Source organism: Bombina bombina, chromosome 2 (genome assembly GCF_027579735.1).
Source record: "Bombina bombina isolate aBomBom1 chromosome 2, aBomBom1.pri, whole genome shotgun sequence".
NCBI classification, from domain to species: Eukaryota; Metazoa; Chordata; class Amphibia; order Anura; family Bombinatoridae; genus Bombina; species Bombina bombina.
This window is the reverse complement of record NC_069500.1, coordinates 1,024,408,628-1,024,424,136: the sequence shown is the minus strand read 5'-3', so window position 1 is coordinate 1,024,424,136 and position 15,509 is coordinate 1,024,408,628. Positions and strand designations below refer to the sequence as shown.

At 40.1% G+C, this 15,509-nt stretch overlaps 1 protein-coding gene across 8 annotated transcripts in view; it reads right to left on the bottom strand.

Moving 5' to 3' along the window:
- BLTP1 (bridge-like lipid transfer protein family member 1) overlaps nt 1-15,509 on the bottom strand; it is a 1,044,923-nt gene that overhangs the window by 669,763 nt on the left and 359,651 nt on the right. For all 8 annotated transcript variants that reach the window (XM_053703615.1, XM_053703613.1, XM_053703617.1 and 5 more), the window contains 2 exons: nt 11,145-11,300; nt 9,465-9,562 (listed from right to left, as the gene is read on the bottom strand). In XM_053703615.1, the coding sequence (XP_053559590.1) occupies nt 9,465-9,562; nt 11,145-11,300 (254 nt within the window). The remainder of the gene's footprint in view (nt 1-9,464; nt 9,563-11,144; nt 11,301-15,509) is intronic.

Below are 15,509 nucleotides of genomic sequence, written 5' to 3'. Positions count from 1 at the left end.
CTGGCGAGACGCCATGAGATCCAGTTCTGGTTTGCCCCAACGATGGATCAGTTGAGCAAACACCTCCGGATGGAGTTCCCACTCCCCCGGATGAAAAGTCTGACGACTTAGAAAATCCGCCTCCCAGTTCTCTACGCCTGGGATGTGGATCGCTGACAGATGGCAAGAGTGAGACTCTGCCCAGCACTAGGGAACTCCTGGATCCCCCTTGATGGTTGATGTAAGCCACAGTCGTGATGTTGTCCGACTGAAATCTGATGAACCTCAGGGTTGCTGAGGCCAAGCTAGAAGAGCATTGAATATTACTCTTAACTCCAGAATATTTATTGGGAGGAGTTTCTCCTCCAGAGTCCACGATCCCTGAGCCTTCATGGAGTTCCAGACTGCGCCCCAACCTAGAAGGCTGGCATCTGTTGTTACAATCGTCCAATCTGGCCTGCGAAAGGTCATACCCATGGACAGATGGACCCGAGATAGCCACCAGAGAAGAGAATCTCTGGTCTCTTGATCCAGATTTAGTAGAGGGGACAAATCTGAGTAATCCCCATTGCACTGACTTAGCATGCATAATTGCAGCGATCTGAGATGCAGGCGCGCAAATGGCACTATGTCCATTGCCGCTACCATTAAGCCGATTACTTCCATGCACTGAGCCACTGACGGACGTGGAATGGAATGAAGGACACGGCAAGCATTTAGAAGTTTTAATAACCTGGACTCCGTCAGGTAAATTTTCATCTCTACAGAATCTATAAGAGTCCCTAGGAAGGTGACTCTTGTGAGTGGGGATAGAGAACTCTTTTCCATGTTCACTTTCCACCCATGCGACCTCAGAAATGCCAGAACTATCTCTGTATGAGACTTGGCAATTTGAAAGCTTGACGCCTGTATCAGGATGTTGTCTAGATACGGAGCCACCGCTATGCCTCGTGGTCTTAGAACCGCCAGAAATGAGCCCAGAACCTTTGTAAAGATTCTCGGGGTTGTGGCCAACCCGAAGGGAAGAGCTACAAATTAGTAATGCCTGTCTAGAAAGGCAAACCTTAGGAACCGATGATGATCTTTGTGAATCGGTATGTGAAGGTAGGCATCCTTTAAGTCCACTGTGGTCATGTACTGACCCTCTTGGATCATGGGTAGGATGGTCCGAATAGTTTCCATTTTGAATGATGGAACTCTGAGGAATTGGTTTAAGATCTTTAGATCCAAGATTGGTCTGAAGGTTCCCTCTTTCTTGGGAACCACAAACAGATTTGAATAAAACCCCTGTCCCTGTTCCATCCGCGGAACTGGATGGATCACTCCCATTACTAGGAGGTCTTGCACACAGCTTAGGAATGCCTCTTTCTTTATCTGGTTTGCTGATAACCTTGAAAGATGAAATCTCCCTTGTGGAGGAGAAGCTTTGAAGTCTAGAAGATATCCCTGAGATATGATCTCCAACGCCCAGGGATCCTGAACATCTCTTGCCCACGCCTGGGCGAAGAGAGAAAGTCTGCCCCCCACTAGATCCGTTTCCGGATAGGGGGCCGTTCCTTCATGCTGTCTTGGGGGCAGCAGCAGGTTTTCTGGCCTGCTTGCCCTTGTTCCAGGACTGGTTAGGTTTCCAGGCCTGTCTGGAATGAGCAACAGTTCCCTCTTGTTTTGAAGCGGAGGAAGTTGATGCTGCTCCTGCCTTGAAATTTCGAAAGGCAGAAAAATTAGACTGTTTGGCCTTTGATTTGGCCCTGTCCTGAGGAAGGGTATGACCCTTGCCTCCAGTAATGTCAGCAATAATTTCCTTCAAGCCAGGCCCGAATAAGGTCTGACTTTGAAGTCACGTCAGCTGACCAGGATTTAAGCCATAGCGCCCTACGCGCCTGGATGGCGAATCCGGAATTCTTAGCCGTTAGTTTAGTCAAATGAACAATGGCATCAGAAACAAATGAGTTAGTTAGCTTAAGCGTTCTAAGCTTGTCAATAATTTCCTCCAATGGAGCTGTATGGATGGCCTCTTCCAGGGCCTCAAACGAGAATGCCGCCGCAGCAGTGACAGGCGCAATGCATGCAAGGGGCTGCAAAATTAAACCTTGTTGAATAAACATTTTCTTAAGGTAACCCTCCAAATTTTTATCCATTGGATCTGAAAAAGCACAACTGTCCTCAACCGGGATAGTAGTACGCTTTGCTAAAGTAGAAACTGCTCCCTCCACCTTAGGGACCGTCTGCCATAAGTCCCGTGTAGTGGCGTCTATTGGAAACATTTTTCTAAATATAGGAGGTGGGGAAAAGGGCACACCGGGTCTATCCCACTCCTTGCTAATAATTTCTGTAAGCCATTTAGGTATAGGAAAAACGTCAGTACACACCGGCACCGCATAGTATCTATCCAGCCTACACAATTTCTCTGGAATTGCAACTGTGCTATAGTCATTTAGAGAAGCTAATACATCCCCAAGCAATACACAGAGGATCTCAAGCTTAAATTTAAAATTAGAAATCTCTGAATCAGGTTTCCCCGAGTCAGAGATGTCACCCACAGAATGAAGCTCTCCGTCCTCATGTTCTGCATACTGTGACGCAGTATCAGACATGGCTCTTACAGCATTTGCGCGCTCTGTATCTCTCCTAACCCCAGAGCTATCGCGCTTGCCTCTTAATTCAGGCAATCTAGATAATACCTCTGACAGGGTATTATTCATGATTGCAGCCATGTCCTGCAAGGTAATCGCTATGGGCGTCCCTGATGTAATTGGCGCCATATTAGCGTGCGTCCCCTGAGCGGGAGGCGAAGGGTCTGACACGTGGGGAGAGTTAGTCGGCATAACTTGCCCCTCGACAGAACCCTCTGGTGATAATTCTTTTATAGATAAAGACTGATCTTTACTGTTTAAGGTGAAATCAATACATTTAGTACACATTCTCCTATGGGGCTCCACCATGGCTTTCAAACATAATGAACAAGTAGGTTCCTCTGTATCAGACATGTTTAAACAGACTAGCAATGAGACTAGCAAGCTTGGAAAACACTTAAAACAAGTTTACAAGCAATATAAAAAACGTTACTGCGCCTTTAAGAAACACAAATTTTGTCCAAATTTGAAAAAAGGCAGTTACACTAACGAAATTTTTACAGTGTATGTAACAAGTCAGCAGAGCATTGCACCCACTTGCAAATGGATGATTAACCCCTTAATAACAAAAACAGAATAATAAATGACAAAAACGTTTTTTAAACACAGTCACAACAACTGCCATAGTCTACTGTGATTGTTACCCTCCTCAAACACGACTTTGAAGCCTTTTGAGCCCTTCAGAGATGTCCTGTATCATGCAGAGGGAAGCTGAATGTCTCTGTCAGTATTTTTATCTGCACAGAAAAGCACTAAAAAAGGCCCCTCCCACTCATATTACAACAGTGGAAAGCCTCCAGGAACTGTTTCTAGGCAAAATTCAAGCCAGCCATGTGGAAAAAACTAGGCCCCAATAAGTTTTATCACCAAACATATATAAAAAACGATTAAACATGCCAGCAAACGTTTTAAAATACACTTTTATAAGAGTATGTATCTCTATTAATAAGCCTGATACCAGTCGCTATCACTGCATTTAAGGCTTTACTTACATTACTTCGGTATCAGCAGCATTTTCTAGCAAATTCCATCCCTAGAAAAATATTTTAACTGCACATACCTTATTGCAGGAAAACCTGCACGCTATTCCCCCTCTGAAGTTACCTCACTCCTCAGAATATGTGAGAACAGCAAAGGATCTTAGTTACTTCTGCTAAGATCATAGAAAACGCAGGCAGATTCTTCTTCCAAATACTGCCTGAGATAAACAGTACACTCCGGTACCATTTAAAAATAACAAACTTTTGATTGAAGAAATAAACTAAGTCTAAAACACCACAGTCCTCTTACGACCTCCATCTTAGTTGAGAGTTGCAAGAGAATGACTGGATATGGCAGTGAGGGGAGGAGCTATATAGCAGCTCTGCTGTGGGTGATCCTCTTGCAACTTCCTGTTGGGAAGGAGAATATCCCATAAGTAATGGATGATCCGTGGACTGGATACACTTAACAAGAGAAAAGAGGACATTAAACAATGGCACAAGAACTTTCTCTAAATATAATAAAGAAAGGAAAAGAAAGAGCGATTGAGATTCAGTCAAAAACCCATCAAAAGCCATATGCAAAAGCTAAATAGTTCTTAAAGATGAAGTCTTTATATGGTAATATTTTATTTTAAATAATCTTTATTTAAGGCAAAATATATCTTTGTTACATGAAACAAGAAATAAACTGTAAAACTAGACAAGGTAGTAATTATTTTTCCATTTTACAGATTTACAAAGAAACAGTTGTCCAGTTATCAAAGTCCATCATGATATATGCCCGTTTTTTCTTTTATTGCAGCATTTAATAGATTAATTACTTATTCTATGAATAGTTCAACAAGTACTGCGTCCAGTCACTGTAAACATAATCCACATTAAAGATCAGTACATAAGTGACTAAATTAAGAGCAAACATTATATAACCATTACGTATGACAAGAGATTTACAGTGATGTCAAATCTGTATATTGCTTGGAAGGCAGATGGGGAGCATGGAAGGGTGGGGGCAGGAAGGGAAAGGCCAGGACCAGAGTGAAGATAAGACGAAGAGAGAGAGGAGAGAAAAAAAAAAAGGAGTTGGGAATCTCTCAAAAGTACCTAGTGTGTAAGTGCAGGGTGATCCCCGCTGTATTTTCGGTTTTGTATGAAGGGAGTTCCAGGGTTCCCAGACCTTTGAGTAAAAGTCTAAGGTACCTCTATTTATTGACACTGCTTCCTCCATACTTCTAATATAGTCAACTATTTCTAATACCTTGTGTGTCGGAGGGACCACTTGCTGCTTCCAGTGTCTCTTTAGAGATAGTTTGGTTGCCATCATGATGTATACGAATAGGTGTTTTTCCGCTTTAGTACTTTTAGGAAGTTCTAGATGTAGCAGGCATATCTCAGGGCTCCTAACTACTGGGAGGCCCAGCTTCAAACATAGGTCCAGAACAGCAATCTAAAGAACTTGTATGTGTGGGCAGCCCCACTATATATGTATATCATCTCCCCTATTCCCACATCCCCTCCAATACAAGTCTGAGTTAGTGTTGGAGAGTCTGCACAGTCTGGTAGGTACCCAATGCCATTTAGTCAGTAGTTTGTAATAAAGCTCAAACAGTGTAACAGAATGTATCGCTGACCTAGTTAGTGCAATAGCCGTTTCCCATCTCTTCGGTTCTATAGTGCATCCGAAGTCTCTTTCCCATGCTAAGATGTTGTGGGTCTTACGTAGTGTCAGGAAGTCTAGAAAAGATTTATAATGTACTGTCATAGGTCTCTGTCCATGTAACCCTGCCTTCCATCTTGCTTCCCATACAGTCAGATCTCTAGGGGCTGAGGAAGTAAATCCCTAGCAATGTATAATGGAGCAGTAACGCATTGATTCAAATACAAGTTTCTGAGGGATACTAAATTTTAGGTTTATCTCTATATGGTAATATTTTGATAGTGAAGATAATTTTTGCCTCACACTTGTTCAAGAATAGATCTGAGAAAAAAGATGTATGCAAGATTCTCATAGCAAATATTGTCTGCAATGGAACAAAAAAATTAAACTGAATATGCACATGAAATACTAATGTGCTGCCTTTTATAGCTGTTACACAAAAACTTCATGATGACTAACCCATAAAGGTGTTATATTCCTGTGTAATGAACAACACAGGTATAAAGAAAAACTGGTATTCAGACTTTTTCCCCCCAATACTAATTCTGACCACATAATATTAGATAAAATTAACACAATCAGGTAAGAACCGTTATCCCAAGAAGAAACTAGAATGTAAATCCTAAAAATAGCATTTCCGAACAGATATGACATCTAAAAGGAACAGAATAGACTTGTCTAGCACAACCAAGTCCCCCGAAAGTGGTCATAAAAAGTTAATAAGGGTTCAAAGGGATGATGTTTCTATACCAAAAATAACCTAATTCTAGTCCTATACTAGTTTGGAGAAATACCAATATTTCTGGAATAGAAGAGATGTCCAACAAATAATTTCCTCATTTAAATTTCCCAAAACAGCACAGAAACAGTAATAAGCCACAGTAGTTACTGACTTACAAGCTATCAAAAAATTAACCATCATATCAGAAAAAAAAAACTAAAGCTTCATAATCTTTTGGTAAAAAAACTTGCAATGAGTAGGTCTTATGACAGAAGGATCGAAGTCTGAGGCTGAAGCTCATAATGTTCTGTCAGAAGAACCAGGCTAGAGTTAGAACAGCAGCTCTTATTTGGATCACCTGAGGAACCATGGCCAATGGGGAAAAGACACAAGTCTGAAGTTATTATAGATTTTTGGCATTCCTTTGACAGAATGAGATCTATTCTGAAATGTAATCTTTTACAGGAATGTTCTATAAAAACTATACTAGATTTGTGTTTTCTTTTATGTTTTGTATCTTACCACAAATCCTTGCCATTGTATACCCCTATCTCTGTACCCAGTACTACTGAATAATATTAATTATGTATGTATATCTATCTATCTATGTATGTATATGGGCAAAAAACAAAAAAACAAAAACAAAAATCCATTGTACTATTGTCTTGGAAGAAGATCCAATAGTTTTGAAAATATGCTTGCTAGTCTTTAACCTGTAAGGTCAAAAGCCAAGACTGACCAGAGTTAGATTTCTGTTCACTTGAAAATGCACTCAAACACCATTATAGTCTTGCTAAAAAAATACTCTACTTATGACTGATGTAAGTCACTACAGTCATAATGCCTTACTGAGTTCCACAGTGAGTAGTACAAAAATGACGTAACAGATAAGATCTTATAATTTTTGCTGTACAATGTCTCTTTCACATCCTAAAGAACAAAAGCACTCCTGCAATCTGTAATCTCTTTAAAGGACGATTATATACAGCAGAATTGCATAATCAACAAATGCATAATAAAAAGACAATGACTGATTATTTTTAAAAAAAATTTTTTTTTAAATGTCTTTCTATTTCCTTGTCCCTGTATCATGTGACAGCCATTAACAAACCACCGACACATATACGTATACACCATTAACTCTTATGTATGCTTAGTAGGAGCTGATGCACACAATGATGAGCTGATGTACACAATTTTAAATGATAGTTAATTGGAAAGTTTTTGCTCTGTCTGAATAATGAAAATGTAATTTTGACTTTAATAATACTTCAGGTTTTGTCTGAGCAGAACTGTCCCTACATAGAGAATATTTTAACCCTTTGAGTGCTAATGACGGCTCAGAGCCGTCACAGAGTTTCTCACTCTGGTGCTAATGACGGCTCAGAGCCGTCATGAGCACTCTCCCACCTTGAGGGAGACCTGGGGGCCTCTAACCGCTCCTACCCCGGCGATCATGCCTGTAGAGTGACAGGCATCGCCGGGGCTTCACATGATGCGCGGTGACGTCACGCGCAATGACGTGATGAGGTCACCGCGCAACTTTATTTATACTTAACAATGTTAAGTATAGGAGGAGGGGGCATGCTGCTTAGAAGCCTGTATCTCAGGCATCTAAGCAGCTACAGTCCCCCAAGACCCACTGTTGGAAAGGTAATCGCCTAACTAACAGTTTAAGTCTTGGGGGTCTGTAAAAAAAAAAAAAAAAAAAAAAAAAAAAGTTAAAAATTTTGTTTTCAAAAATTACAAAAATAATAATAAAAAAAAATAAATAGAAAATATTAGCACGCAGGTGGGAAAGTGTTAAAACTCAAAGGGTTAAAACGTATGTTTCCAGCAATTATTTGAGAACCAGATATGGAAGTAGAAGTTAAACACTCATAATCTATGAGATCATACAAATAAAATAAAAAAATAAAAATGTATTCTTATTATCTAATTTACCTTTATGTCTTGGTCTCCTTGGATGAGACCTGCCCCCTTTCCATAAGGGCAAAGTGAAGTAAGCTTAGTAGCCTGTATGTGAGCACTATGTGGCAATGATATACAAGAAACCAGTAGAGGACGTTTACCACTTTATGGTAAAACTTTATGGTAAAATAAGATAGTGAACATGACAACTGCATAGCTAGCTGCATCACTTAATAAAGAAAAACACTAATTGAGTGTCCATCTGTCTTAAGATAATAGACATCCAAACACTGTGTGCAAGTAGTAGTAAGTGAAAGCAGAGCTGTGGGCGTTTCCTACGGTCAATGAACACCGGCTCCTGCAGCTTGCCCCTACAGGTTATCCATAAAACATTGCTACTTAGGGCCTGATGAGCTAAAGCTAAGCAGTCTCGACATTACTGTGAGGTCCCTCAATCAATTTTATAACAGGCAACTTTAGCTTAAAAGCTTTTTATCTTGCTATGCAGGTATCTAGATGAGAAGGAGAGACAGCTACATTAGAATATAACGCTAAACAATAATCCTTACGATTGTGATTTCTCTCCATGCAGGTGAGTTTTTGATCATGGGGCCCTTATACAGTTCTCACACAGTGCATAAGACACATTCACACTTCTGGGCCAAGTGGTTTAACTAAAGGGACCAAGAAAGAAAGTCAAACTCATAATTCCAGACTGGTCCGTCATACACAAAAAACCCAGTGAAAAAGTGTTACAGTAAAGCAGACAGCTCTATAAAAGCTAGTTAATCAAAAAATCAGAAGGTGCAGCCAGATATTGTAGATTCTAAAGCACATTCATATTAAACAGCACAGCAGTTAGCTGACAGCATTAAGATTCAGGTTAATGGTAAACCAACTTTAGGGGAATCTTCCCAAAGCTATAAAGTTGATCCAGGAAAGGAATAGAAAGCATTAGCCCTAAAATGGAATAAAACTTTTTACTAGGCCTTGACTAGGGTCTTATGTATAAGGCTTGAAACAATTCTTCCATGATTCTGACATTAAACAACAATCTATGGTTCATTGTCAGTTGCTTAAGATGCTAAAGGATATTTTAGCTTGATCAGTAAGAGTCTAAGCATTTACACTTTTTCCTAAAACTGTGGCAGTGGTGTCTTTACGAGGTATGAAATGCACCCCAATAGTGCTCACTGGACTGAAGAGGAGGGTGAAATATTTATCCCATTCCCTTAGTATCTAGACAAATAAGTACTAACAGAAATTAAATATTAACTTTCTTGAGCAATAATCTTTATATAAACTTTTAGATATCACAACACAATTATAAGAAAATGTGACTTCCTTACCAAGTAATTATAGTCACTATATATGAGTAAAGATTTACAACTGGTAATATTACACTATATAATACTGCATAGCTATTTCTGTATCTTTAATAACATTTATATAAGAAAGCTCGTTATTAAGTTTGCAAAATTCTTAAACTTTTTTAAATTGATAAATCCACAATAAAAATCCAGCTCTAAAGCAATCTATTGTCATACAACATCACACAATGAAATATATAAAACTGGACTTACCCTCAAAGAAAATCTAGTATTACATGTGCTTGGTACAAAATCCGTAAATGGAAGCGCAAAATCAATGTTTAATGTTTCACCACAGGCAGCAAGAGACACTAAGACAAGAAGAAAAAAAAAGTCTAAGTTAAAGTGGAAAGAAAAGTAATCAATACGGCATTCACCACTTGTAAAGAAAACATTGTAATAAACAGATTTCAGTCACACTTATAGTTGCACAAATAATGAATACTGTTATGAGTCTTGATTTATTGACTAAAAGGAGTAGGAGATTTTGAATCCCAGTAAAAAAAAAAAAAAATTAAAAAGATACATTGTACCATCATTTCTTCCCCCTTTAATGTTCCACCAACAATCCATTTTACTTGCTGGGCATATTTGTTTACAAAAAGCTACTTTACCAATATTTTGTCATTCAATATAGCTGCTTTTGGCTATTGAAATCACCACCTATACCAAACAATGAGAATACTGTCATATTATCTTTTATAAAGGCTATGTAAACAAGAGACAGCAGCAGAAATCAGACTGGAATACAATTAACTCTTATCGGCTACATTGTCCCTTTATTTTATTTTTTAGCACACATTTATTTGATTGTTTTACATTCATCCAAATCAAAACACACTTGTCTAGTAATAAGGTGTATTTTTGGTCTGCATATATTTCTGTCTACAAGCTTGAAGACAACTACTGTAGATCCAAATGGATTGCTGCTGTGCTTGTTTTGGTTTTCTGGTCCATACATAAGAAATATAGTTCTTAATACACAGCTTCTCCAATCCTTCTCACCTCCATACAATATTCTACAACAAAAATAGGCTGGGGAAAAAGGGGCAGACCAATCAATGCGCTTACCTTCACTCTAGATATATTTATTTGCACAAGTCAGAACACAGATTGCCCTGCCCCTTCATTACTTGCTAGTTGTGGCAGGGAGAACAAGGGAGCAATATAAGAGTTGTAAATAAGAGTTAGTTCCCTTTCATTTTTCACCCCTTTACAGAAGTTGCAAACAAATAATACAATCTTTCTTTAAATCAACAGGACAAACCAATATTAAAATACCAGCGCTGCAGAGTCTTGCTCTGATGATATTATTATTATTAAAATACAGTTTCAACTGTATACTGTGGCACCCAAGCACCAGATACAAAGACAAAATAGGGGAATCCTATATGCTGCAATTGCTCACATCCTCGCATTTTAAAAGGAAATAAAATATATTTTCACATAGGCATAATATTAGTAAATAAGTACTAAAACGCTAAATATATCCATACAAAATAAATGCTTTAAATCATGTATTAAATTTTTAAACCAGTAACAAGTAACTGTAGATGTGTTTGTACATTTTTATAAACAATCCCAGTGTAGTTTGTAGCTAGATCAGCCAATCTACAACATTTTGAAGCATATGTAGGCCACTCAATTAGATATCCAGCCTCCTAGTGATCATAGGACAAGCACAATTTTTTTAAATTCTTTATTTGCAGGTTCAAAATTATTTTACAGCAAAGTGAAGCGAAACGGATAATGAGTGTATAGTGCAGTGTTAACATTTTAAAGCAAAAATGACATGCTCTTATTCCTTAATACCCCATTCATTTTAAAACTGCACTTATGTGAACTACAATGTGAGATTAAAAAAATACATAGGCACTTTACTTTAGACCTCACCATTTTCTTGTTGTTTGGTAGAACAGTCTATCCAGTTGTGTTGATTTGCTGCCCAGATCATTTCAAATTGATGAAACATAATTTTTAAGTTCCAGGTATACGGGACAAAGGAGAACAGATCTGGAGGACTGTCACTAGACCAATCTTTAATCAGATCTAAAAATGAAACAAACACAGTTATCAATCAGCAAACCAAAAACCGGGGATACAGCTACATTGTGAGCTGCATTTAACACCAGCACTGTACATCAATTTTTCTAACTATTTGAAGCAGTATTGATAGATACAACAATTGCATGTTGGTATAAACATAAAAACCAGAAGACAATTATGAAAAAAGTTTATTTTTGTTTTTTCTTTTTAGGAAAATGCAACTTGTGAAAATGTGATGGTTAATAATCAAGTAATTGAACTGTAATAGAAAACAGTGGAAAAAGGAAATTTATGCTTACCTGATTTCTTCTACGATACGACGAGTCCATGGATTCATCCTTACTTGTGGGATATTATCCTCCTGCTAACAGGAAGTGGCAAAGAGCACCACAGCAGAGCTGTCTATATAGCTCCTCCCTTGACTCCACCCCTCAGTCATTCGACCAAAGGTATAGGAAGAAAAAGGAGAAAGTAAAAAGGTGCAGAGGTGACTGAAGTTTTGAAAAATAAAATAAATCTGTCTAAAAAGACAGGGCGGCCCGTGGACTTGTCGTATCGTAGAAGAAATCAATTTATCAGGTAAGCATAAATTTCCTTTTCTTCTACAAGATACGAGTCCACGGATTCATCCTTACTCGTGGGATACAATACCAAAGCAACAGGACACGGATGAACGGGAGGGACAAGACAGATACCTAAACGGAAGGCACCACTGCATGAAGAACCTTTCTCCCAAAAATAGCCTCCGAAGAAGCAAAAGTATCAAATTTGGAAAATTTGGAAAAAGTATGAAGGGAGGACCAAGTCGCAGCCTTACAAATCTGTTCAACAGAGGCATCGTTTTTAAAAGCCCATGTGGAAGCCACAGCTCTAGTAGAATGACCCGTAATTTTTTCAGGAGGCTGCTGTCCAGCAGTCTCGTATGCCATGCGGATTATGCTTTTCAGCCAAAAAGAGAGAGAAGTAGCCGTAGCTTTTTGACCCCTACGCTTTCCAGAATAAACAACAAATAGGGAAGATGTTTGACGGAAATCCTTGGTCGCTTGTAAGTAGAACTTCAAGGCACGAACCAACAGGCAACAGACGTTCCTTCTTAGAAGAAGGATTAGGACACAGCGAAGGTTCAACAATTTCCTGATACATATTCTTATTTGAAACAACCTTAGGAAGAAATCCAGGTTTAGTACGCAAAACCACCTTATCAGAAGGAAATATAAGATAAGGCGAATCACATTGTAACGCAGAAAGCTCGGAAACTCTTCAAGCAGAAGAGATAGCAACTAAAAACAACACTTTCCAAGATAACAGCTTAATATCTATGGAATGCATAGGTTCAAACGGAACCCCTTGAAGAACATTGAGAACTAAATTCAAACTCCATGGCGGAGCAAAAGGTTTGAACACAGGCTTGATTCTGATTAAAGCCTGACAAAACGCCTGAACATCTGGAACATCTGCCAGACGCTTGTGAAGTAAAATTGACAAAGCAGAAATTTGTCCCTATAAGGAACTAGCTGATAATCCCTTATCCAATCCTTCTTGGAGAAAGGACAAAATCTTAGGAATCCTAACCTTACTCCATGAGTAGCCCTTGGATTTGCACCAATAAAGATATTTACGCCATATCTTATGGTAAATCTTTCTAGTGACAGGCTTGCGAGCCTGAATCAGAGTATCAATGACCGACTCAGAGAATCCCCGCTTAGACAAAATCAAGCGTTCAATCTCCAAGCAGTCAACTGCAGAGAATTTAGATTTGGATGTTGGAATGGACCTTGAATGAGAAGGTCCTGTCTCAATGGCAATTACCACGGTGGCAGAGACGACATGTCCACTAGATCTGCATGCCAGGTCCTGCGTGGCCACGCAGGTGCTATTAGAATTACTGAAGCCCTCTCCTGTTTGATTCTTGCAATCACACGAGGTAGGAGAGGAAATGGTGGAAACACATAAGCCAGGTTGAGCGACCAAGGTACTGCTAGAGCATCTATCAGTACAGCCTGGGGATCCCTTGACCTGGACCCGTAGAGTGGAAGTTTGGCATTCTGTTGAGATGCCATCAGATCTAATTCCGGTGTGCCCCATTGATGAATCAAAGTCGCAAACACCTCCGGATGGAGTTCCCACTCCCCCGGATGAAAAGTCTGACGCTTCCCAGTTTCCTACTCCTGGGATATAGATCACTGAAAGATGGCAAGAGTGAGTCTCCGCCATCGGATTATTTTGGATACCTCTATCATCGCTAGAGAACTCCTTGTTCCCCCCTGATGATTGATATATGCCACAGTCGTGACATTGTCAGACTGGAATCTTATGAATTTGGCCGAAGCCAACTGAGGCCACGCCTGAAGCGCGTTGAATATCGCTCTCAGTTCCAGAATATTGATTGGCAGTTGAGACTCCACCTGAGTCCACACACCCTGAGCCTTCAGGGAATCCCAGACTGCACCCCAGCCCAGGAGGCTGGCGTCCGTCGTCACTATTACCCATGATGGCCTGCGGAAGCACATCCCCTGGGACAGATGATCCTGTGACAACCACCACCGAAGAGACTCTCTGGTCTCTTGATCCAGATTTATCTGAGGAGATAAATTTGCATAATCCCCATTCCACTGTCTGAGCATGCACAGCTGCAGTGGCCTGAGATGAAAGCGAGCAAACGGGATGATGTCCATTGCCGCTACCATTAATCCAATGACTTCCATACACTGAGCCACTGATGGCCGAGGGATGGACTGCAGAGCTCGCCAAGTATTTAGAATTTTTGATTTTCTGACCTCCGTCAGAAATATTTTCATGTTTACCGAGTCTATCAGAGTTCCCAAGAATGGAACTCTTGTCTGTGGCACTAGTGAACTCTTTTCTACATTCACTTTCCAACCGTGAGTTCTTAGAAATGACAACACGATGTCCGTGTGAGATTTGGTCAGATGATAAGTTGACGCCTGGATCAAAATATCGTCCAGATAGGGCGCCACCACTATGCCCCGCGGCCTGAGAACCGCTAGAAGGGAGCCTAGGACTTTTGTGAAGATTCTGGGAGCTGTGGCCAACCCGAAGGGAAGAGCCACAAACTGATAATGTTTGTCCTGAAAGGCAAATCTTAGAAACTGATAATGATCCTTGTGGCTAGGAATGTGAAGGTACGCATCCTTCAGGTCCACGGTGCTCATGTATTGACCTTCTTGGATCATTGGCAAAATTGTACGAATGGTCTCCGTCTTGAACGATGGGACTCTGAGAAATTTGTTTAGACATTTGAGATCTAAAATTGGTCTGAAGGTTCCCTCTTTTTTGGGAACCACAAATAGATTTGAGTAAAACCCCTGACCCTGTTCCAGCTTTAGAACTGGGCAAATTACACCCATTGTGTAGAGGTCTTTTACACAGCGTAAGAACACCTCTCTTTTTGTCTGGTCTACAGACAAACGTGAAAGATGAAATCTCCCCCTTGGGAGAAAATCCTTGAATTCCAGTTGGTACCCCTGGGTCACAATTTACAATGCCCAGGGATCCTGTACATCCCTTGCCCAAGCCTGAGCAAAGAGAGAGAGTCTGCCCCCTACTAGATCCGGTCCCGGATCGGGGGCTGCCCCTTCATGCTGTCTTGGTAGCAGCAGCGGGCTTCTTGACTTGTTTACCTTTATTCCAGGCCTGATTAGGTCTCCAGACTGACTTGGATTGAGCAGAGACCCCTTCCTGCTTAGTGGAAGAAGAGGAAGCAGAGGGTACTCCTTTAAAATTTTGAAAGAAACGAAAATTATTTTGTTTACCCCTCATTTTGAGGGACTTGTCTTGAGGTAGGGCGTGGCCCTTACCTCCAGTAATGTCAGAGATGATTTCTTTCAGCTCAGGCCGGAATAGGGTCTTACCCTTGAAGGGAATAGCTAAAAGCTTAGATTTAGATGAAACATCAGCAGACCACGATTTTAGCCGTAACGCTCTGCACGCCAGGATGGCAAAGCCTGCATTTTTCGCCGCTAATTTTGCAATTTGAAAAGCAGCATCAGTAATAAATGAATTGGCTAATTTAAGAGCCTTTATTCTGTCTAAAATGTCCTCTAAAGGTGTCTCTACCTTCAGGGACTCCTCCAGGGCGTCAAACCAAAAATCAGCTTCAGTAGTTACTGAAACAATGCAGGCTGTGGGCTGTAAGAGAAAACCCTGGTGAACAAACAACTTCTTTAGAAGGCCCTCTAATTTTTTATCCAT